This window comes from Garra rufa, chromosome 1 (assembly GCF_049309525.1).
Source record: "Garra rufa chromosome 1, GarRuf1.0, whole genome shotgun sequence".
NCBI lineage: Eukaryota > Metazoa > Chordata > Actinopteri > Cypriniformes > Cyprinidae > Garra > Garra rufa.
In genome coordinates this window covers 36,659,173-36,681,938 of record NC_133361.1, presented here as the reverse complement: position 1 = coordinate 36,681,938, position 22,766 = coordinate 36,659,173, and the positions used below count along the sequence as shown (strand labels likewise).

Here is a 22,766-nt window from a genome sequence, read left to right as displayed (position 1 = left end):
TCCTTCCAGTCAAAATCAGTTTGCGTAGCCCGACAAGCCCAGACAGATAAGGGTGACACATGCTGGAGTTTATCTGCCGTGTCCACTAAATTCTGAGGATAAGTTAAAATATAAGTGATACCTGGCACATGGCTGAATGTGAATTTCTGCCTTATCCTTGAAAACGCTGTGTCTCAAACAGCCTTTACTGTGGTACTGCGGCAAATCTGGCATAATATCCCTCCTCGAGACAGACCTGAGCTCAATCATGTTTACACATGTTTTTCAGACTTCTTGTAGGAGCACCGAAGGAGAAAGCAGAGTCGGGAGTGGAGGCCAATGAAACTGGAGATGTATATGCCTGTCCAATCACTGCAGACCGCAAAGACTGCAGAAGACTAAACCTTCTCAACTCAAGTAATTTTCCTGACCTTCTTAGAAGCCATGAGTTTTCTTAGGCTTCACTTTTTCTGATATACAGAATATAAATATTTTTCTTGTTAGTTTTAATTGTATTAATGCTCCTTCCCGTCATATGAGACATTTATTTATTTATTTACTTACTTATTTACTTTAATTTCGTATAGTGGACATTTATGAGATGTACTGTATATAATCTATGAAATGAATGAAAAATGCAAAGTAAATTAAAAAAAATATATAAAAAATGAATATACTAATGAGTTAATAAATAAATAATTGTATATGTTGATATTTTTAAATTAGTTATATTTAAATATATTTTAAATTGTAATTTTTTTCCTGTTATCAAAGCAAAATGTTTTGCATCATTTTTTATTATTATTACTATCAACATTTAAAACAGTTGAGTGCATTTTTTCAGGATTCTTTGATGAATAGGAAGATCCAAAGATCAGCATTTATCTGAAATAAAAAGCTTTTGTAACATTATACACTATAGCATTCAAAAGCAAGGATGCTAAAGGATGATAAAGACATTTATAATGTTACAAAAGATTTCTATTTCAGATAAATTCTGTTTTTCTGAACTTTCTATTCTCCGCTGTTTTCAACATAATAATAATAATAAATGTTTTTTGAGCAGCAAATCAGAATATTAGAATGATTTCTGAAGGATCATGTGACTGGAGTAATGATGCTAAAAAAATCAGCTTTGAAATCACAGGAATAAATGACATTTTAAAACATTAAAATAGAGAACAGTTATCAAATAGTACAAAATATTTCAAAATTGTACTGTTTTTGCTGTACTTTGGATCAGACTTCTTTACAAAATGAACAAATTGTCTTTATAATATATTAATGAAAATATTAATAATAATAGTAATGTATATGTTAACACATTAACCAATGTTAACAAATGACACCTTATTGTAAAGTGTTTCCAACAGTATATATAGTAATATAATGATGTCCCCACTATTCATAATAATATTAATAATACATGTTTGTCACACTTTAATGTTTCAGATCATTAAACAAATTGTAAATATTAATCAAAGATAACACAAGTAAACACAACATTCATTTTGAAGTTTTTTATTATTAAGGGAAAACAAAATCCAAACCCACATTGGCCTGTGTAAAAAGTGCATGTTGTGTTTACTTGTGTTATTTTTTATTAATATTTAAATTTGATGATCTGAAACATTAATGTGTGACAAACATGCAAAAAATAAAAAATCAGGAAGGGGGCCAACACTTTTTCACACCACTGTGTGTGTGTATATATATATATCACTTTTATCTGTTATTGTTGTTGTGTCCCACGTGACTGCATGGTACAGAAGAAACTAATCAGAATATTTGCTTTGTGTTATGCAGATTCTGATGACATACCAGACAAAGAAAATTTTAAGGTGGATGGGATGTGGCTAGGCGTGTCGATAGCCAGTCAGAGTCAACCAGGGGGGCGTGTACTGGTGAGTTTTGTAATAATGACTTTTGGTTGGTCTATCAAAAATCAAATCAATCACCATAAAAAAAAAACATTGCTCTTGCCATCCTAACATAATATTCATCACTCTGTTTACTAGGCATGTGGCCATCGCTATATACGGAACTTTGAAACCAACTTTCGGATGATTGGGAAGTGCTATGTTCGCGGAAATGATTTACAGTATAACAGAACAGACTCTCAATGGCAGTCATACAGTGAGATGTGTAACCCCAGAGATGATCAGACGAGTGAAGGCATGTGTCTTGCTGGAATGTCGGCTGCCATCACTCAAACGGAGATCTTCCTGGGTGCACCTGGATGCTTTAACTGGCAAGGTGAGGGCAGTTTGTTTTCCTGTAAACATTTCTACATGCAAGAATGATGTTAAATTCCCCGCTAATAATTTTCCATCATTTGCAGGAAATACATTTTCACAGTGGCACAACCCTGATGATGAGTTTGATGAAGTCAAGAGCAAGCTTCCAAATTTAAATAGAGGAAATATTTACATCGGTAAGGCAGTGCTGCAACCATGCTTTCAGGTTTTTACTGGCATTTACTTTCATTTATTTTCAAAACAACAGCAACAACGAAAACAACATAAAATCATTTTAGTTGATTTATTTTTTTCATGTTGCTTTTTTATTTGTAAGCATTTGTTGTCAACTGTCAATCGACCTTTATTGTATTTACATAATAGATCCCTGTGTTTTGCTTTATTCCTACCTGAAACACAAAATCAGCTATACGGTTGAAGTCAAATGTTTACACACCTTGCAGAATCTGCAAAATGTTAATTGTTTTACCAAAATAAGAGGGATCATACATAATGCATGTTGTTGTTTATTTAGTACTGGTATTTACATTATAGTCCACAAGAGAAAATAATAGTTGAATTTGTAAAAATGACCTTGCTCAAGTTTACAAACACTTGATTCTTAATATTGTGTTGTTACTTGAATCATCCACAGCTGTGTTTTTTTTTTTTTTTTTCTTAGTGATAGTTGTTCATGAGTCCCTTGTTAAACTGCCTGCTGTTCTTTAGCAAAGTCCTTCAGGTCCCACAAATTCTTTGGTTTTTCACCATTTTTGTGTATTTGAACCCTTTTCAACAATGACTGTATGGTCTTTTCACAATGAGGAAAACTGAGGGACTCGTTCGCACCTATTACAGAAGTTTCAAACCCTTACTGATGCTTCAGAAGGAAACACAATGCATTAGGAGCTGGTAACTTTTAGAATTTAAAGATCAGGGTAAATGTAACTTATTTTGTCTTCTGGGAAACATGCAAGTATCTTCTGTAGCTTCTGAAGGGCAGTACTTAAAAAAAAGAAGAATATTTAGACAAAATAAGAAAAATGTACACATCTTCATTGTGTTCAAAAGTTTTCACCCCCTGCTCTTAATAGTTGAATATGAGTCCCTCAGTTGTCCTCAGTGTGAAAAGATGGATCTCAAAATCATACAGTCATTGTTGAAAAGGGTTCAAATACACAAAAATGCTGAAAAACCAAAGAATTTGTGGGACCTGAAGTATTTTTCTGAAGAACAGAAGGAGGTTTAACTGTTCAGGACTCATGAGCAACTATCACTAAGCAAAAGCTGTGGATCATTCAGGTAACAACACAGTATTAAGAATCAAGTGTATATAAGCTTTTGAACAAGGTCATTTTTATAAATGTAACTATTATTTTCTTTTGTGGACTATATGTAAACGTCTTTTATGTGAAATATCTTATTCAGGCCAGTTCTAAATAAAAAATAACATGCATTTTGTATGATCTGTCTTATTTTGGTAAAATAATTAACATTTTGCACATTCTGCAAGGTTTATGTAAACTTTTGACTTCAACTGAATATGTTTCTTTTATTACACTTGGTTATTATTGACTGATTGTTTTTCAGGTTATTCTATAGCTGTGGCTCAAGATGTGCTAAGCAAAGACAAAGACACAGTGGTAACAGGAGCTCCAAGAGATAAAGCCGTAGGATCTGTGACGTTGGCTGAAGTTTACAAAACTGGTGTCAGTAGGGAAGTTGGAATTAAAGACACTCTCATGGGGGAACAAGTTGGATCCTATTTTGGCAGCAGCGTTGCTGTTGTTGACCTCAACAATGATGGGTAAAGACAATTCTTGGCTTTTTGTTTCTCCTCATCTAGAGGTCATGAATGAAACAGAAGGAGATTTAACTTGTCTTCATGTTGTCTATATAGTTGGAAGGATCTGATTGTTGGAGCCGCTTTCTATTTCGACCGGAAAAAAGACGAAGGCGGGGCAGTTTATGTCTATATGAACCAGAACGGGTCTTTTCGTCACAAAGCTGACATGGTCCTCACTGGGCCTAGGGGCTCAGCTTTTGGCATGGCTGTTGTTGCTATTGGTGATGTTAACCAGGATGGTTTTCAGGGTAGGTTTGTGGGTTTCTATTATTGAGTGCACTGTGTACAAAGTAGCATGTATGTGGCTTTTAATCATTTGTTGCTAATGCTCTGGCTATTTGCATGAATTCACTTTTGTGTGCAGTGCAGCAAATTATACAGTCAAGGACATTTTACTCTGCTGCCTTCTTGTGGCATTACTAAGAAGTATTTTGACAGTTATTGTTTCTCACGCCGCTGTTTCTTAACAGATTTTGCTGTTGGTGCGCCATATCACAGTACAGGCAGAGTATCTATATGGATGGGCAGCAAAACAAGTATTTCTCAAACGCCTAATCAGGTGAGATGGGAATATTAAGAAGTATTTAGAGTGTTAAGAGTGTACAATTATTAAAAAATAGTTTTATAAGTAATAAACTAGCATGTTTATAGAGCTGTTCATTTTGTAGTCCCAAAACCTGGGCCCGGATTCACAGAAACCTTCTTAAGAAATAATTGAAGGAATTTCCTAAGATAAATTCCAAGAAGGTGATAAGCATGTTCCTAAGTGCAGTTCTTGAAAAATTCTAAAGAAGAAAATGACAGTCTTTATCTGATTGAATAAATAGGGGTTCTTGCTAAACAATAATAATAAAAAAAAAACACTTCAAGGGTCGTCTGATTATGCTGCCTGCAGGTTTCCGTAGTAATCATAATAAGCATGCACACTATTTTTATTACAACGAGCTTGATATTTTTAATGTGCCATGATTCTGAATAGTTACTATTGAACAATCTTATGAAAATAGAATGAGAACATTCTTAATAAGGATACAAAATATTGGAATTGGAAGTTTTTTATATTCCCTTTTAAATAGTGGTTTGGTTTTGGATGAAATACATTTTGTATTATAACATTAATTACAAACAGTCGTAATTCAAATTGTACATCCAGTACAATAATATTGGGAATTATGGTTACAATTTAAAAGAAGTGTTTTCTATTTGAATCTTTTAAAATGGAATTCAGCAAAGCTAAATTTTTCAGCATCACTACTCCAGAAATGTATTATTAAGAACAGCTGTGCTGCTTTATATTTTTGTGGAACAGTGATACATTTTCAGGATTGTTTGATGAATTGAAAGTTTAAAAGAACAGCATTTATTTGAAATGAAAATTGTTTGTAGCATTGCAAATGTCCTTGCTGTCGCTTTTAAACATTTTAAGGCATCCTTGCTGAATAAAAGTATTAATTTCTTTAAAAAATAAAATTCAATTGACCATTGAACTATTGAGCAACCATTTCGTATGGTTGCTTTCAAACTAGACATACTTTAGATAGCCAGTTTATTGCAAATGTATAACTTTTGCTCTAACATTAATTCCTCAGGTCATTGATGGAAAAGATATCCCAGGTGGTGGATTCCAAACATTTGGCTATTCCATCAGTGGTGGCATGGATGTGGACAGGAACAGTTACCCAGACATAGCAGTTGGATCATTAGATGATCGCGTGGTTTTGCTAAGGTGACTGATCGTGTCACAATATTTTAATATTTTACATATTTTAATTGTAAAGCATCAAGGTAGCACACAAAGACCAAAAATAATTAATAAGTTAACTATTAAATCACAGTTGTAAATTCTTCTACTTTGATTAGCAGTCATTTTTAGACCCGCTGTCTTTATCTCACTGTGTTTTCTTTATTTTCCCCTTCATAAGAGCACGTCCTGTGATTCACCTGAAGAATTCTTTCACTGTGACACCAGCGGTTATCAGCCTAGAAGACTGTGATGCCTGGTAATGGATCCTCAAACGTCTCGCTTCAACTTTCACTCATGTTTGTTTACATGGAAATGAGCCACTTCAGTAGTCACTTCAGAAAATTACAGTGTCACAAAATAATAACTGTCGATTATTTCCTAAACCATAACTTATGCATCCATTATGGATCAGCGGACTCATTAGGACCATGTTTATGGTCTAATGTTAAAGTAGTCATGAATGGCCTTTTTTTTATCATTTTGTACTGTTCTCTGAGGTACACTTATAATGTTATCAAGATTTTTACATCAAAAAACATAATTTAGAAGTAATAGGCTATTTTCTGTCCTGTTTTGACCCCTTCATCTGAACGCTCAGTTTGAACAGACGTGGCGGATTGTAGACTCGGAAGTAAATGCCCACTGCTATGATTGGCTAACAGTCCAATGATTACTGTCGGATTCAATATACAGGGTTCCCACAGGTCCTTGAAAGCCTTGAAAGTTTGTGAATCTGAAAAAAAAAAATTCAAGGCCCTGGAAAGTTTTTGAAAATAAACATACATAGATACAGGTCCTTGAAAGTGCTTGAATTTATTTTGGGTATTTTGATTTTTCTGGGAAAAATTCCATGTTATTTCCTCTGGTCCACTAATGTGTTATTTTGCCAACAGCCTATGAATATTTGTTTGATTTACGTTAGTTGCACGCATTTTATGCTTTGTGTTAAGTGTTTCCCACGTGAGGTACTTTGTGTCGTATGTTGCCATGACATTTATGCACTAAACTACTATGATGGTACCTCAATGTTTCACAGAAACACTGTGAAACATTGCAAAAATAGGCTGTAAAGTTCCACTAAAATGCTTTTTTTTTTTTGCATAGTTGTACTGTAACAATGTATCTTACAGTTACACGATATAACCTTGCTCTTAATTGAAATGTGTCCCCACATTAAGTTCTTGAATTTGAGGGTATTGGACCTTGAAAGTCCTTGAAAGGTCCTTGAATTTGAAGTTAACCAAGGTGTGGGAACCCTAATTATAGTCAGCACAGCATCGTTTTTTAGTGTCAGTCTTACTGAAAATCTTGCATCAAATTGTGTCTTGTTTGTAAACGTATCCATGAAAAATTGAAGTGAACAAGGACCAAGTTCTTACTGACACGGCCTGGATCTTCATTAAAGATAAAGTTCTTTAATGAAGAACTTTAAAGATAAAGACTGTTTTTCCATGACTTTGCACTGCACAGCTTCTTCTTGTATTCAGACAGAGCCATCTGCATTTGCCTCTCTTGTTATTTACCTACCACATGCGCGAATTGGTGGGCGGGTCTAAACAGGCAGTGATGTAGAAGCAGGCGTTGATCTTCATCTGTGGAGGCGGCGTTTAGCCACACTATTACGTCATAAAGTGGCACATTCCACATCCTGTTGTTTTGGCAGATTGGTTTCAACATAAGCTGTTTTTAGACTGATGAGAAAGTTTTGAGTTCTGAAACTTACAGGATGTTTTTATAGTCCAATGACCTCTTATATGTCAAAATATAAACAGAATTTTGGTTTCTCAGTTCATGACCCCTCTAAGCACTTCTGATTGCACAAATAAAAACCTTTGGCATAGTTGGAATATATCTAAGTGTTATGCTGTAATCTATATTTTTTTATAATTTAATCACAACAACTGTATTCTTAATATTGATTTTGTATTTGATTGATTGTAAAACCCTAATCAGAATTGTTGAAATGTCTCTGTGACAAATTCAGTAATTTCTGTTGTGTTTTCCTCATACAGTATTGAAGCAAAAGTCTGTTTCTCCTACACATTCAGCACTGGCAGTTCCAGCTCCCAGAAGAGTATTAGTAAGTCCAACATCACAGTTTATTACCCTAAATATAAAAGCAAACTCTCTAAGTAATATTGTAATGCAAAATGTATGATTCAATGTGCTGGTTCGTATTTTGACTCTCAGACTTCAGGTCCGATATAAAGTAAGAAAGATGTGTTGTTTTCTCAGCTTTTCAATATACGGTGGAAGCCGATCAGCAATCGTCTCGGAGCCCTCGTGTTCGTTTCCTTGACAACAAAGATGGCAAATACACTGGCAAAATGTCTGTTAATCCGTCTGGAGATTGTCGTTCTTTGAAACTCGAGCTTGCGGTATGACACAAGGCCGTCCTTTGAATTGGCATTTTATTCTTTGTGACAAAAAGGCTTGGGTTGTTTAGGTTGATTCATTTAGCCTGTGATCAGATTGGGCTAATTGTATACTTTCATTTGTATAACTCTGATGTATTGCCTGTGCATTTGTCTCCCACAGTCCAAGACGATCCAAGACAAGGTTGCTCCGATAGTTTTCCTGCTGAGTGTGTCTTTGGTGGAGCCTCCTCCCTCAGGCGGGCAGACGTTGGAAGACCTCAGTGCTTTTCCTGTGATCAGCCAAAAAGACGCTCTGACTGGCAGAGCTGAGGTACCTTTGACAGCATATTTTACCTCGCTCAAACACAAATCATGTTTTCTTCGGAAACACAATGTATGCCCTTCACAACCTGCTCACATTCTTGCTCATATTCCACCAATGTCATCTCGTTCTTTAGATACACATTCAGAAAGCCTGTGGATTAGATAACAAATGTGAGAGCAACCTTCAGATGACGGCTGCATTCACAGATGAGCAGAACAAGCCGTTCCCCACGTAAGCACATGTGAAAGGGAAAGTAGCTGACTGAATAGAAAATATATTTTTTCGACTGTATATCTGCCATCATGCTACAAAGAAAGAATCTACCCAATAAGATTCTTATGTCCTTTCAAGTATGACCCATTTTTGCTCATGAACACTCAGGAATGATCAAATCACCTGAGCTGTATATGGACTGGAATGAAATGGAAATTATCATTACTTCATAGAGGTGTTGTGAACCGCTTGTTGGTGTGTTTTTACAGGCGCGACGGCCACCAGGTTTTCCACTACACTACTGACATAAAGAAGCTGAAGTTGATGGTGAATGTGTCCAATGTTCCATCACAGGACAGGAAAGGAGAAGACGCTTACGGTGCTCTTCTAAATGTCACCATTCCCACCTCGCTCAGCTTCTCCAGCCTAAACCCCAAGGTAAGATCAATAAATGTCCTCAGATTTTTCACTTTAGTTCTTTCTACGGTTCTTAATACTTTCGCACACAATCCATAACAGTTTGTCACGTAACAGATCACCAAATAGCAAACCACGACCAAGATCTTGACCCTGGAAAAACAATACACTCTAGAAAAATGGTTTTAAACGGTACCAGAAAAGAGTTAGAAACCTTTTTATATACCTTATTTTTCCCGTAAGATCGGGCACTGTAATTTGTAAGTTTAATGTGTCTGGCTTCCGGTTTCATTATTTTCCGGCTGTTTATAGCTGTATAAAACAGCTCGTTTTGCTGCTTGATATCGCAAAGTGATGTGTCTTTAGAGACACAGATAGAGAAAAGATAATGTACAGTCATGGCCAAAAGTTTTGAAAATTACATAAATATTGGAGATTGGAAAAGTTGCTGCTTAAGTTTTTATAATAGCAATTTGCATATACTCCAGAATGTTATTAAGAGTGATCAGATGAATTGCATAGTCCTTCTTTGCCATGAAAATTAACTTAATCCCGAAAAAAAACTTTCCACTGCATTTCATTGCTGTCATTAAAGGACCTGCTGAGATCATTTCAGTAATCGTCTTGTTAACTCAGGTGAGAATGTTGATGAGCACAAGGCTGGAGATCATTATGTCAGGCTGATTGGGTTAGAATGGCAGACTTGACATGTTAAAAGGAGGGTGATGCTTGAAATCATTGTTCTTCCATTGTTGACCATGGTGACCTGCAAAGAAACGCGTGCAGCCATCATTGCGTTGCATAAAAATGGCTTCACAGGCAAGGATATTGTGGCTACTAAGATTGCACCTAAATCAACAATTTATAGGATCATCAAGAACTTCAAGGAAAGAGGTTCAATTCTTGTTAAGAAGGCTTCAGGGCATCTAAGAAAGTCCAGCAAGCGCCAGGATGGTCTCCTAAAGAGGATTCAGCTGCGGGATCGGAGTGCCACCAGTGCAGAGCTTGCTCAGGAATGGCAGCAGGCAGGTGTGAGCGCATCTGAACGCACAGTGAGGCCAAGACTTTAGGAAGATGGCCTGGTGTCAAGAAGGACAGCAAAGAAGCCACTTCTCTCCAAAAAAAACATCAGGGACAGATTGATCTTCTGCAAAAAGTATGGCGAATGGACTGCTGAGGACTGGGGCAAAGTCACGATGAAGCCTCTTTCCGATTGTTTGGGGCATCTGGAAAAAGGCTTGTCCGGAGAAGAAAAGATGAGCGCTACCATCAGTCCTGTGTCATGCCAACAGTAAAGCATCCTGAGACCATTCATGTGTGGGGTTGCTTCTCATCCAAGGGAGTGGGCTCACTCACAATTTTGCCCAAAAACACAGCCATGAATAAAGAATGGTACCAAAACACCCTCCAACAGCAACTTCTTCCAACAACCCAACAACAGTTTGGTGAAGAACAATGGACAAACAAAAACCCACTAATTCTGACAAACTCCAAGATGTGATTATGAAAGAATGGGTTGCTATCAGTCAGGATTTGGCCCAGAAGTTGATTGAGAGCATGCCCAGTCGAATTGCAGAGGTCCTGAACAAGAAGGGCCAACACTGCAAATACTGACTCTCTGCATAAATGTCATGTAATTGTCGATAAAAGCCTTTGAAACGTATGAAGTGCTTGTAATTATATTTCAGTACATCACAGAAACAACTGAAACAAAGATCTAAAAGCAGTTTAGCAGCAAACTTTGTGAAAACTAATATTTGTGTCATTCTCAAAACTTTTGGCCATGACTGTATTATCTTAATTATGAACATATGTATGCAGTTCAAACAGTTTTACCATTTACAGCACATTGTTATTCTTATCGTTATTTCCCTACAGTGGCTTATGAACCAGATGTGTAACACATTACCAAAGAACTGTGGAAAAAATTGTGAAATAGTAGCTATAATGAGAGTGCTCTAACAACAGTTATTAGCACAGTACATTAAGTAAGGAAAAATTGACAACGGGACGTTAAAATATTGCACACCCGAGGTGTTAATGCGGCCACACTCAATTCAAGTCAATTATTCTGCTTATACTATGGTTACCACACCTTAAGACATCAATCAGATGATATATTTCAAGACATTCGTCCGGTTTTGTCCTTAAGATGCTATTGTGAGTAGGATTCATTTCTTGCGCAGCTCATCCGACTCCTTTGTTGCTAATTCCAAAACGTCATTTTAGACCTAGTAACGACGCTTGAGCCATTGATAGCACACTAATGCAGTTAATAATGAAGTTTAGACAGACAACAGACCGGCAGACAGACAGCAAGAGAGAGGGAGAGAGGGATTAAAGGATTAGTTCACTTTCAGAACAACAATTCACAGATAATTTACTCACCCCCTTGTCATCCAAGATATATTTGTCTTTTTTTCTTCAGTCGTCGAGAAATTTTGTTTTTTGAGATAAACATTTATGGAAATTTCTCCATATAATGGACTTAAATGGTGCTTCGAAATTTGAACCTCCAAAATGCATTTTACATGCGGCTTCAAATGGCTGTAAATGATCCCAGCCGACGAAGAAGGTTCTTGTCTACCGAAACGATCGGTCATTTTCTTAGAAAAATATATTTTTTCTACATTTTAAGCACTGAAACTCATCTAGCACTAGGGCTGTGATGCACGTTCGCGACGCTCGTACTACGCAACCACGTCGAAAGGTCTGCCTTGAGCAGACCGCGTTCAAACGAGACGTGGTGGTGCAAATGTGGAAAATGCCAGCCATTGCTAACGGAGCAGGAATCTTTGTGCTGTCACGACTGGACCGGACCACGCGTGACCTTTCGACGTGATTACGTAGAGTCGCAAATGCGCATCACAACCCTAGTGCTAGACGAGTTTCAGTGCCTAAAAGGTATATAAAAAAAAAATTTCTAAGACAATGACAGATTGTTACGAAAGACAAGACCCTTCTTCGTCGGCGGGGATTGTTACATTATATGGACAAATTTCCAGAAATGTTTCTCTCAAAAAACATAATTTCTTGACGACTGAAGAAAACAGACATAAACATCTTGGATAACAAGGGGGTGAGTAAATTATCTGTAAATTGTTGTTCTAAAAGTGAACTAATTCTTTAAGCTTGTGAATTACCTCTCTCAAGTCTGTGCGTCTCTCAAAAGTGATTGGCAGTATCGTCTCTACTAATAGTGAAAGGTTTAAGTTCATTTATTTATTTGTTTGGCCAGTGTCCTTGTGGGTTTTGGTTATTTTGCTGTTTTGGGCTGTAAGGATCTTTAAAATAACTGAAATCCTGTGGCGAAGTGATATAGATATAATGCGGTCAAAAGCTGCCTGGAACTACGCTCGCAGTGCGTTTCCCTGAAAATAATGCACACCATTAGAACTTTCATCAGCCAATCAGATTCAAGCATTCAACGGCCGTGTAGTATAATAAATGACAATTGACATTTAACATAAATAAATACTTAAAAAGCAAAACAAAATAGAAACAGAAAATAATAGAAATAAATAGATTAAATATGTCAAATAGAAATAAATTCTGTTCTTTCATAATTTTTATTCAGCAAAGAATCCTAAAAATAAAAATCAAGGTTTCCACAAAATGTTAAGCAGAATTAATGAAATGTTTCTTAAACAGCAAATCAGCATATTACAAATATTTCTGAAGGAACTCTGATGACTGGAGGAATAATTCTGAAAATTAAGCTTTGCCATCACAAAAAATGACAGTTTAAAATGAATTCAAACTATTTTTATTAACAGTATTACTTTTTTTACTGTATGAAAATAAATGTAGCCTTGTTGAGCTTCTTTCAGAATCATACTAACCCCGAAATTATGAAGACAGTTAACAGAATTTTACTTACTTTCTTTTATTCTTTTTTTCCTTGTAGAACTTGAATGTTGAATTGACTCCAGGGGTGCCTTATCTTCTGTGTACACTGGGGGACCCCTTCAAAAGCAATCAGAGGGTAAGTCTTCATTGTTATCACTGACTTGACATTCATAGGTTTTAAGCACACTTACCCTGGGATTTAACAGCAGACATACTGCAACAACCATATTAAATGGGTATTGGATGAGACTTTAGGATTATTTATTGGATACAGGATGTAATAATAGGAGGTGAATTTAATTAACGGTGTTGTAATGAAGAGCATTTCTAGAAGCAGATGTAATGAATCTCAAGATGGATGTCTTTATTTTCTTGCCGGCATTTCTGCCTTTCACAGGTGGAGATTGAGATCACCTTTGAAACGACAGGAATCACAATAGACATGCTGGAGATTCAGACTGAGCTGGAGCTCTCAACGTATGAGAAATCTCCATTATTTTCTTCACATTCTCAAATAGGCTGAACATTTGAGGAGAGAGGCTTTGCAGGAAATGAGCTAGCAAAAAATCAATATCTCTACTAAAGACGCAAAATCCTGAAGAGAAACAGTTGTGATCATAAGTTTACATAACCTGCACAGCATTTTAAAAACATAGAGATTTAAAGTCTAATGATATGATATCAAATTAATTCATTCCCTAAAGAAGCTGCATAAAATATATTTGCATATAGTACAGAAGAAAAAAAATACTTACACAGATTAAGCTGTTCATTTGTTTACACATCCCTTTTTCTTAAGGTTGTATGTTGGTGTGATAGTATTTGTATGAGTTTGTCTAATTTTAGTCATTATATCCGCTTCAACCATTTATATGATCTCCCTTATTCTTTTTTTTTAAATCATAAATGCCTAAGAAATTCTGTAAGGAGTATGTAAAGTTGAGCAGAACTGTATATAGAAAGAATATCATAAAATCTCCCACAGGAAGGAATCCAGCGGGTCAAAAGCATTCAGTGATTCACTGTTCAGTTCTGCAGCTTTAACCACTAACATATGGCTTATATGCATATGAAAGAACAATTGTCTGTAAAAGAGGTTTGTTCAAAGAGTATGATTCAGATTTGGACACTGGCTGATGATTTCATCTACACTTCTAAGGTGGAGCGATCAGAATGATCTACGGCCCCTGTTGAGGCAGCTGATGGTGGAGTACGTCCTACAGCCCATCTTTAATATGTGAGTTATGCATCTTTTCTATCCTTGGAGCATTTCTCCAGGATCTGTTCTTCTGCTTTACCACTTTTCAAAGCAATGTCAGAATGACTCATGTTACTCTTCAGTATTATACAGACGTTTCATACTGTTTCGTACTGCCTGATTTTAAACTTTAGTAAGAGCTACTTAAAATCAAATCAGTTTGCAGATAAATTAATTTGAAACATTTTTTTTTTCTTGTAGACCTGTTCCTCAGTTTAGGACAGAATTCAGTGGAAAAGTAATAGGAGAATCAGCCATGAAAAGTACCGGTGACATTGGAAGCCCTGTGGAATTCAACTTGACGGTAAGACTTTTTCACAGCCTACATTCGTAACTAGTTGTGATGTGGTCTGCAGCGCTGTCTGTCCACATTGTAAGGAAACAATAGTATGTGACACAATACAGCCTTTGAGAACATATTCAATGTTTAACACACACTACCAGTCAAAAGTTTTTGAACAGTAAGATTTTTCATGTTTTTTTAAAGAAGTCTCTTCCGCTCACCAAGCCTGCATTTATTTAATGCAAAGTACAGCAAAAACATTTTGAAATATTTTTACTATTTAAAAATGTACTAATTATTCCTGTGATTTCAAAGCTAAATTTTTAGCGTCATTACTCCAGTCACTTATCCTTTAGAAAGCATTCTGCTCAAAAACATTTATTTTTTATGTTAAAAACACTTAAATGTAGTTTTTTCAAGCTTTTTTGATGAATAGAAAGTTCAGAAGAACAGCATTTATCTGAAATAGAAATCTTTTGCAACATTACAAATGTCTTTATCATCACTTTTGATCAATTTAAAGCATCCTTGCTCTGGAAAAAATTACATTTTAAAATATATTCAAATAAAAAGTGTTTTTTTTTTAAAAGTAAAAATATTTTACATTTTTACTGCTTTTGCTGAATTTTGGATCAAATAAATGCAGGCTTGGTGAACAGAATAGAAAAAAATCTTTGTACAGCATTGTGGAGTGGGATTTTGGACCAATTAAATTTCATGGTAGGCGGAGCTACCTGATACTTCACTGTTGAAATAGAAACCAAATGACTGAGAAAATCTCTTGTTGCTTGCCACAAAAACAACTGGTTAGGACAAAATCTTGGACTTGTTACATCATGCCTAGTTAGGAAACGTGAGTGCCGAGTTTTAGATGCTGTGTCAAGTAAACAGAATTTTACACGCAGTGCCGCTCATTAATGTCAGTTCAAAAACAGTGGACCAATCAGAAGACCACTGAGGCGGGGCAAGCAGTGCAAGTTTTTGTTTACAGTAGCAGGTTGACATGGCAACATTTACATTTGATGGCAACATGGTGGAGTAGGCATTAAGCTCTGTGCTTTTTTTAACTATTCCTGAGCACTGCTTTTCGCATTTTAGATGCAAAGACGTGTTCTGTGTGAATGGCCAGTAAGAACCCAAAATAAGTTGGCGCTGATATCCTTGTGGGCAGCGCGCCGACATACAGCGCCGTTGCGCTCTGGGCGTCCCATGTTTGAATCCCGACTCGAGGACCTTCTCGATCCCACCCCCCATCTTTCTCCCACTTTGTTTCTTGTCACTTCTGATCTCAATAAATGCAAATAAATCTTAAAAAAAAGAACCCCAAATAAGTACTTGCGCATATCGAGTGACGGGACAAGATCGCCGAGAGGAAGATCACATGCAACAGTGATCATGTCAGATTCACATCTATTACTATGAGGGCAAAAACATAATAATAATCGTTCTACGTTCAGTTAATCAAGATTTCGATTTTAGGTCCTATCCTCCAGCCCTACAACACTGGTAGACAAAATCAATTTACTTAACTCAAGCAGTTTGCAATTACTCAAAGTAATTTCTTGTTTTATTTATTCTTTTGTCTGCAGGTGTCTCTTCCTGGAAAACCTCTGGGAAATCTTGGGTCTCTGGAAGTGGTCTTTCAGTGGCCTTATGCTGTGGCTAATCAGAAGTGGCTGCTTTATCTGTCAGAGATTCAGATGACAGGATCCTCCAAGCCATTCTGTGTCCCTGAAAATAACATCGTAAACCCCCTTAATCTCACTGTAAGTGATTAGATGTATGACTGTCACTGATTGTTTTTCTGAAGTACTGTGTTGATGACAGAGCGGTTTAGCTGAATTCAGCCTTTGAATCCTTGAGAGAAGCCGCAAAAGAAGAAATCATGCTGGGACTGGGACCTCCTCCTTTCCCAGAACTATATTACCCGCAGCTCGCACTGCAATCTCGCTCAATGTACAAAGCCGAGTGGGAATTATTTCAGAAAAAGTCCATCTCCTAATATGAAGCAGAGGGCGGTTCGGAGACTATCTATCTCTCTGTGCCTATAAATCAGTGCGACATGCGCTTAGGAGGTCTAGATGCTCTACAAATAAATCCAAGAACTCAGGAATGAACTTAGAAACATCATACTAAGCATGTCAGTCAAAATATTCTAATTTAAAGTGACTTATGCTTATTAAAATGTCATAAAATTTCATAATGTAGCTTTTGGATCACTGCAAAAAAGGCTTATCTTACTTAGTACTTATCTTACTTAAATGAAAATTAGCCCATTATTTACTCACCCTCCAGGCATTCTAGGTGTATATGACTTCCTTCTTTCAGATGAATCCAGTCTGAGTTATATAAAAAATTATCCTGGCACAATTATCCTGGTTTCTCTTCATCAGTCCAAAACAAGTCCAATAAAGTGCATCCATCCATAATCAAAAGTGCTGCACACGGCTTCGGGAGGGGGGCTATAAAGGCCTCCTGTAGTGAATTGATGCTTTTTTGTAAGAAAAATATACATATTTAAACTCTAAGATTCACTTTAATCTAGCTTGTGCCAACTAGTTGTAATGCATCAATTTGCTGCCATTTATTCATCCCCTGGAGCTGTGTGAGGTACTTTTTATTATAGATGGATGCACTTTATTGGACTTCATTTTTCATGCCATGGCATTCTAAAGCTGGGAAGTACCAGGATAGTTTAATATAACTCCGATTGTATTTGTCTGAAAAAAGGAACTATCCATTTAATAAAAGTCAAATTATCTGCCCGTGGTGTAAGAAAAACAATCTTGTTTTAAGAGTTTTTTTCTTACCCCACTGGCAGATAATTGTACTTGTTTTAAGCAAAAAATTACTTAATTTAGATATTTCTCCCCAGGAAACAAGACCAAATATCATTTTGCTTATCTAGTAAATGCATCTCGATTTTAGAATTTTTAGACTAGAAACAAGACAAAAATACTAAGGAAGATAAGCAGTGATTAGAAAATAAGCTCTGTGACCAACAAGTTTGATTCTTACACATTTTGTTCATCATGATAATCAATTGAACACAACTTTTATAAACCATGAAGCTGAAATAAGATAAACATTATCGATAGATGAACGACTACACAGTTGTACAGCTTCAACATCACTGAGCTTCCAGAAGTCTTTATTTAAAAGAAACATTTTCAAAACAAGTTAAAATAGTGCAGTTGTAAACACGACAAGGTTGTGAAAGTGGATGAGTTTTCCGGTTCAGTGTGATGATTTTTAATGTGCACTACTTAGATTTGTGAGCTACTGACTTTGTCTAGTTGCATAAAATGTTGTAGAATAAAACATAATATCCTGCGCTTTCGTTAAGCACTGACCTTATTTCAGGCTTTTACCAAAATCTAATTGGAAACCGAGGAACTGTAGGTGCTAAAATGCTAAAACACATTTTCAGATTTTGGCCTGCAAAAAGACATCATCCCTGCAGCATTTTATTGCCATGCACGTAATATAATGTGCTTGTTAATGTGATAGACGTGTTACCTCCTGTGGATTAGGTGTCAGAGCGCAAGACTAAAAGGATGAAAAGAGACGAGGCCTCTTTAGAGTCTGAACAGTCTGAACCGCAGGCCCTCCCGAACCCGCGGGCCGTCCAGAGGAAACCGCCTGCCAACCTGGTGAGTATATCTGTCTCCCTCAACCGTTGTTTTGTTGCTAGGCAACTGGATGATACTGGCATGTCATGTCTCCTCTGATACTTTGCATGATGTAGTATGCAACAGAAACTAGAAAAAGACAAAATTAAGAGTGTTTTGTCTGTCACCGCTCATTCTCTTTCAATGTCAGAACTGTGACACGGGGAGTGCCCTCTGTCAGACATTCACCTGCTCCTTGCTTGGCATGGACACCTCGGCCAATCTCACGGTCAGAGCACGCGTGTGGAACAGCACGATGCTTGAGGTCAGAGCTCCATTTTCATTCGAAACTTCACATCCTCATCTCATTACCGCAGGCTTGTTGCATGCCAGGCTTTCAAGGATAAATCCCACAAATGCATTGTGACATTTTTCCAAGTTTATAGAGGGTTTAAGTGGTTTTATTTTTGTTACACCAGGTGCAGTTCTTTAGAATATACTATATACTTTATCTTAAAGTTAATACAGCGGCTCCAAAAAGTACTTGGATGCTTAAGATATACTTAAAACTTTTATTAGAAACAAAGGGCCATCTGCAAACAAATGATGCTAGAATTTTTCTCGGAACCACCTTACCTTTTGTAAGCTTTTGTAATTGGTCCCAATGTGATTTTCAGTGGATGTATGTATTTCGTCATGTTAACTACAAAAACATTTTACTAACTTTGAACAAAGTTTACAGTATATATTGTTTTATCATCTAAAACGTTATCATCCTTTTTTGTGAAATGTTTTATATAATGTATAATATATAATTTGGTTTGATAATTTATGTTTTATAATTGTGACTCTGGACCACAAAACCATCTATAAGGGTGCAAAAAAAAAATCTAAATATTGAGAAAATTGCCTTTTAAAGTTGTCCAAATGAAGTTCTTAGCAGTGCATATTACTAATCAAAAAATACGTTTTGATATATTTACGGTATGAAATGTACAAAATATCTTCATGGAACATGATCTTTACGTAATATCCTAATGATTTTTGGCCTAAAAGAAAAGTCTCAAATAATTTTGACCCATTCAATTTATTGTTAGCTATTGCTACTTAAGACTGGTTTTGTGGTCCAGGGTCACATTTATTTAAAACTGTGGGTTCTTCCAAATATTTTTGGGCCTGATGTATGTGGAATTTTAAAATCTAATTGTGATCTAATTTGTGTAATATATTAAGAATGTTAAAATGCCTTATTTACGTTATTCTAGCAGCACTTCAATATATCAGCATTTGCTGTGGCTGTGTTTTACTTGGGGAAACCATAGTACCACTGGTCTCTCTACAAGCTGCTTAGGCTACAGTACTTTTATAGAAACATAGGGGTTTTCAATCAATTTCCTGGAGCCTCACCAGTACTGCACATTTTGGATGTCCGCTTTTATTTAACTCAGCTAAATTACAGGGATAGTTCACCCAAAAATGAAAATTCTATCATTAATTACTCGCCCTCATGTGGTTCCAATCCCATAAGACATTTGTCCCTCTTCAGACCACAAATTAGGATATTTTTGATGAAATCCAAGAGCTTTCTGACACTGCATAGACAGCAAGGCAACTGAAACGTTCCTAGGCTCTGAAAAATAGTAAAGACATTGGTAAAATAGTCCATGTGACATCAGTGTTTCAACCATAATGTTATAAAGCTGCAAGGAAAAGTAAAAATACTTTTTATGTATAAAAGAAACAAAAAGAATGACTTTATTCAACAATTTCTTCAGAACTATGTCAGAATGCCGGCTCCTGTGTGTGTGTGTAGCAACAAATGCATGCGTCTTGTTAAGGTGCTTGCACACTGAATTCAAATTTTTCATATGCATTTTTTAATATTCATCAAAATTCGTCATCCACAGAACGTTATGGTGGCTCAGAATTGTCAAAACACCTCTTATAAAGCTTGCTACTAATGCGAAAAACACAAAAGATTAAACCTGATCTAATTATTTTTATGATGGATGAAAGTTTCAGAAGCAGTGTGTATTTATTTTTTAACATGCAAAAAAATGTAGAGTTTCGCACTCCGTGTGCAAGGACCTTTACTCTCGTGAACCCACAACGACTGTCACAGAAGAGAAAAAAAGTACTTTTGTTTCCTTTGTGCACAAAAAGTATTCTTGTAGCTTCATAACATTACGGTTGAATCACTGATCTCACATGGATTATTTTAACAATGTCCTTACTACCTTTCTGGGCCTTGAATGTTTCAGTTGTGTTGCTTGTCTATGCAGGGTCAGAAAGCTGTCGGATTTCATCAAAAATATCTTAGTTTTTGTTGCCAAGATGAACAAAGGTCTTATGGGTTTGGAACGACATGAGGATGAGAAATTATTGATAGAATTTTTATTCTCATCAGCTGATTATTATAGCTAGTTCTCCATGTCCTGAGCTGAGTGTGTTTAATACAATGATGGGAAAAATTGTTAATTTTACTGACACTGTCATTCAGCAAAATGAACTAATCTACATCCAGGTTGTTTTATTCATTGGAACTGAGTTCAAATTCCCCATACACAGTCTTTTATCATAATGTGAATTAGGAAATAATTATAATGAAATATAATTATGAAAAGCACAAATGATTAGTTCACCACCTAAGTCTTTCGTACATTTGCTGCAGTGAATAAATTGTTAATGAAAGACCCCATCTCTAGTCCAGTAAACAAAACATCCCAAATGTGCAGCAGTTTTGTACATGATAATTGTTCAGAAGTTCAGAAAATAACATTTTTGCAGCTCTCTTTTCACAGGACTACAATGGTGCAAGAGTGCTTGTGTTTGGTAGTGCTACACTGAGTCTAAAAACAGACAAACCAACCATCAAGATGAGCAATTACAGCCGTGAGGTACAAATCTCAGAGTTTCCTCTTCTGTCTGGAAGTCTCTCTTGCATACATTTAGCATAAGTGAGGGAAAATCAAATAATTATTAAAATGAGGCAATTTCCTGTATACGTTTTCTGGTGCATTAGAGATTAATGACAGTAAACATCTTTTCTGTTTAGTTTACAGTAGCTATAGACCCTGCAGAGGCAGAAGAGCTTCAGTATGAAGTGCCTCAGTGGATAATCATTGTGTCCGCGTTGGCAGGAGTGATTCTGCTGGGTCTGATTGTCATTTTCCTGTGGAAGGTGAGGATCCTTTTGTCCTTCAGTGCTGCACACTTTCCTTTTGTTCACACATCTGCGTTATTCTAGATGGAATGACACAAACTTTCTTTTTTTTATCACATTATGCTTTGACACAATAAACAAAGTGTGAAGTTTTACCTCCACCTTGAGAGAAACAACACGTACAGCTACACATTGTAATCATCTTTTTGGCAACATTTCACACGCTCACGATGGCACTTTGATGCCCATAAACTTACAGATTATAACCATATATTCTCTTAAAAGATAAAATGTTAAAATACCTACCTACGTAGCTTTTACAATACCAATTGAACATACAGTCAGACCACAAATTATTATTTAGACATCAGATATAATTTTTGATATTTCTTTACTAGTCGGTGCAGAACATCATACTTCATTTATGTAAGTGAGGATAGCAAAATAAACTAAACTGTGATATATTAGACCCCAAAATTCTTCATACAGTGGACTACCAGTAAAACTGATAAACATTTGGGACCAAGAATTATTCAGACACTATGATCTGACCTTGTTTTACTTAAGTGTTTTTCTTTAATTGCTAATGTCAACTTTTTACACCACAGACTGAACAAATTGAGCATTGCTTGCTTACTGAATTTTTGGTCGATTGTAATTCATTACATACCTTTCTATCAAAGTTATCTGACATTAAGATTAATTAGTTCTGACACAGTTTAACTCTGAATTCTAAATTATAGGGAATAAACTGATAATGTGAGAAATGTTAAAGGTGTCTGAATCAATTTTGGTTTGACTGTATATAGACAGTAAACACATACAAACCACTATTCAGACACACATGACACTAAAATAACAAATATGACACTAAAATTGAGCTGTAAACATTATTAAATAAAAATAAATATATCATAATATAATAAAATGTGGCCCTTTATGCACAGACTTCACAAAAAAAAAAAACTAAATTAAAAATCACCAAAAATATATATTTTAATACAATTAAAAAAAAATGAATAAACATTTTATTGTGAGAGTATGTGTATTTTCTTGTTAGATAGAAAATAGTCTGAGGTATAAATAATATGTAATTCAACTTTTTACTTTCCAAATCACATTTTTACAGTATTTCGCAGTCAAATTACATTTATTTTTAGTTTTATGATGTAGATAGATGCTGCACTTTGATGTGTTTTAAAGGGATAGTTGACCCAAAATTGAAAATTCTGTCATTAATTGCTTACTCTCATGTTGTTCTAAACACGTAAGACCTTCGTTCATCTTCGGAACACAAATTAAGATATTTTTGATAAAATCCGAGAGCTTTTTGACCCTGCTTAGACTGCAACACAACTGACACATTCAAGGTCTAGAAAGGTAATAAAACATTGTTAAAATAGTCGTAGCATCAGTGCTTTAACCGTAATTTTTTGAATGTACGAAATTACTTTTTGTGCACAAAGAAAACAAAAATAACGCTT

The 22,766-nt window shown here is 35.8% G+C and overlaps 1 protein-coding gene across 2 annotated transcripts in view; it reads left to right on the top strand.

The window, feature by feature from the left end:
- itga3a (integrin, alpha 3a) overlaps window positions 1–22,766 on the top strand; it is a 41,856-nt gene that overhangs the window by 17,497 nt on the left and 1,593 nt on the right. For both annotated transcript variants that reach the window (XM_073839569.1, XM_073839578.1), the window contains exons 2-24: window positions 269–396; window positions 1,786–1,883; window positions 1,998–2,235; window positions 2,321–2,413; window positions 3,807–4,023; window positions 4,117–4,310; window positions 4,533–4,621; window positions 5,652–5,788; window positions 5,985–6,062; window positions 7,819–7,886; window positions 8,042–8,184; window positions 8,345–8,494; window positions 8,622–8,719; window positions 8,971–9,139; window positions 13,026–13,103; window positions 13,365–13,444; window positions 14,127–14,204; window positions 14,427–14,529; window positions 16,098–16,274; window positions 18,042–18,161; window positions 18,331–18,444; window positions 20,921–21,016; window positions 21,175–21,300. In XM_073839569.1, coding sequence (XP_073695670.1) covers window positions 269–396; window positions 1,786–1,883; window positions 1,998–2,235; window positions 2,321–2,413; window positions 3,807–4,023; window positions 4,117–4,310; window positions 4,533–4,621; window positions 5,652–5,788; window positions 5,985–6,062; window positions 7,819–7,886; window positions 8,042–8,184; window positions 8,345–8,494; window positions 8,622–8,719; window positions 8,971–9,139; window positions 13,026–13,103; window positions 13,365–13,444; window positions 14,127–14,204; window positions 14,427–14,529; window positions 16,098–16,274; window positions 18,042–18,161; window positions 18,331–18,444; window positions 20,921–21,016; window positions 21,175–21,300 — 2,872 coding nt within the window. The remainder of the gene's footprint in view (window positions 1–268; window positions 397–1,785; window positions 1,884–1,997; window positions 2,236–2,320; window positions 2,414–3,806; window positions 4,024–4,116; window positions 4,311–4,532; window positions 4,622–5,651; window positions 5,789–5,984; window positions 6,063–7,818; window positions 7,887–8,041; window positions 8,185–8,344; window positions 8,495–8,621; window positions 8,720–8,970; window positions 9,140–13,025; window positions 13,104–13,364; window positions 13,445–14,126; window positions 14,205–14,426; window positions 14,530–16,097; window positions 16,275–18,041; window positions 18,162–18,330; window positions 18,445–20,920; window positions 21,017–21,174; window positions 21,301–22,766) is intronic.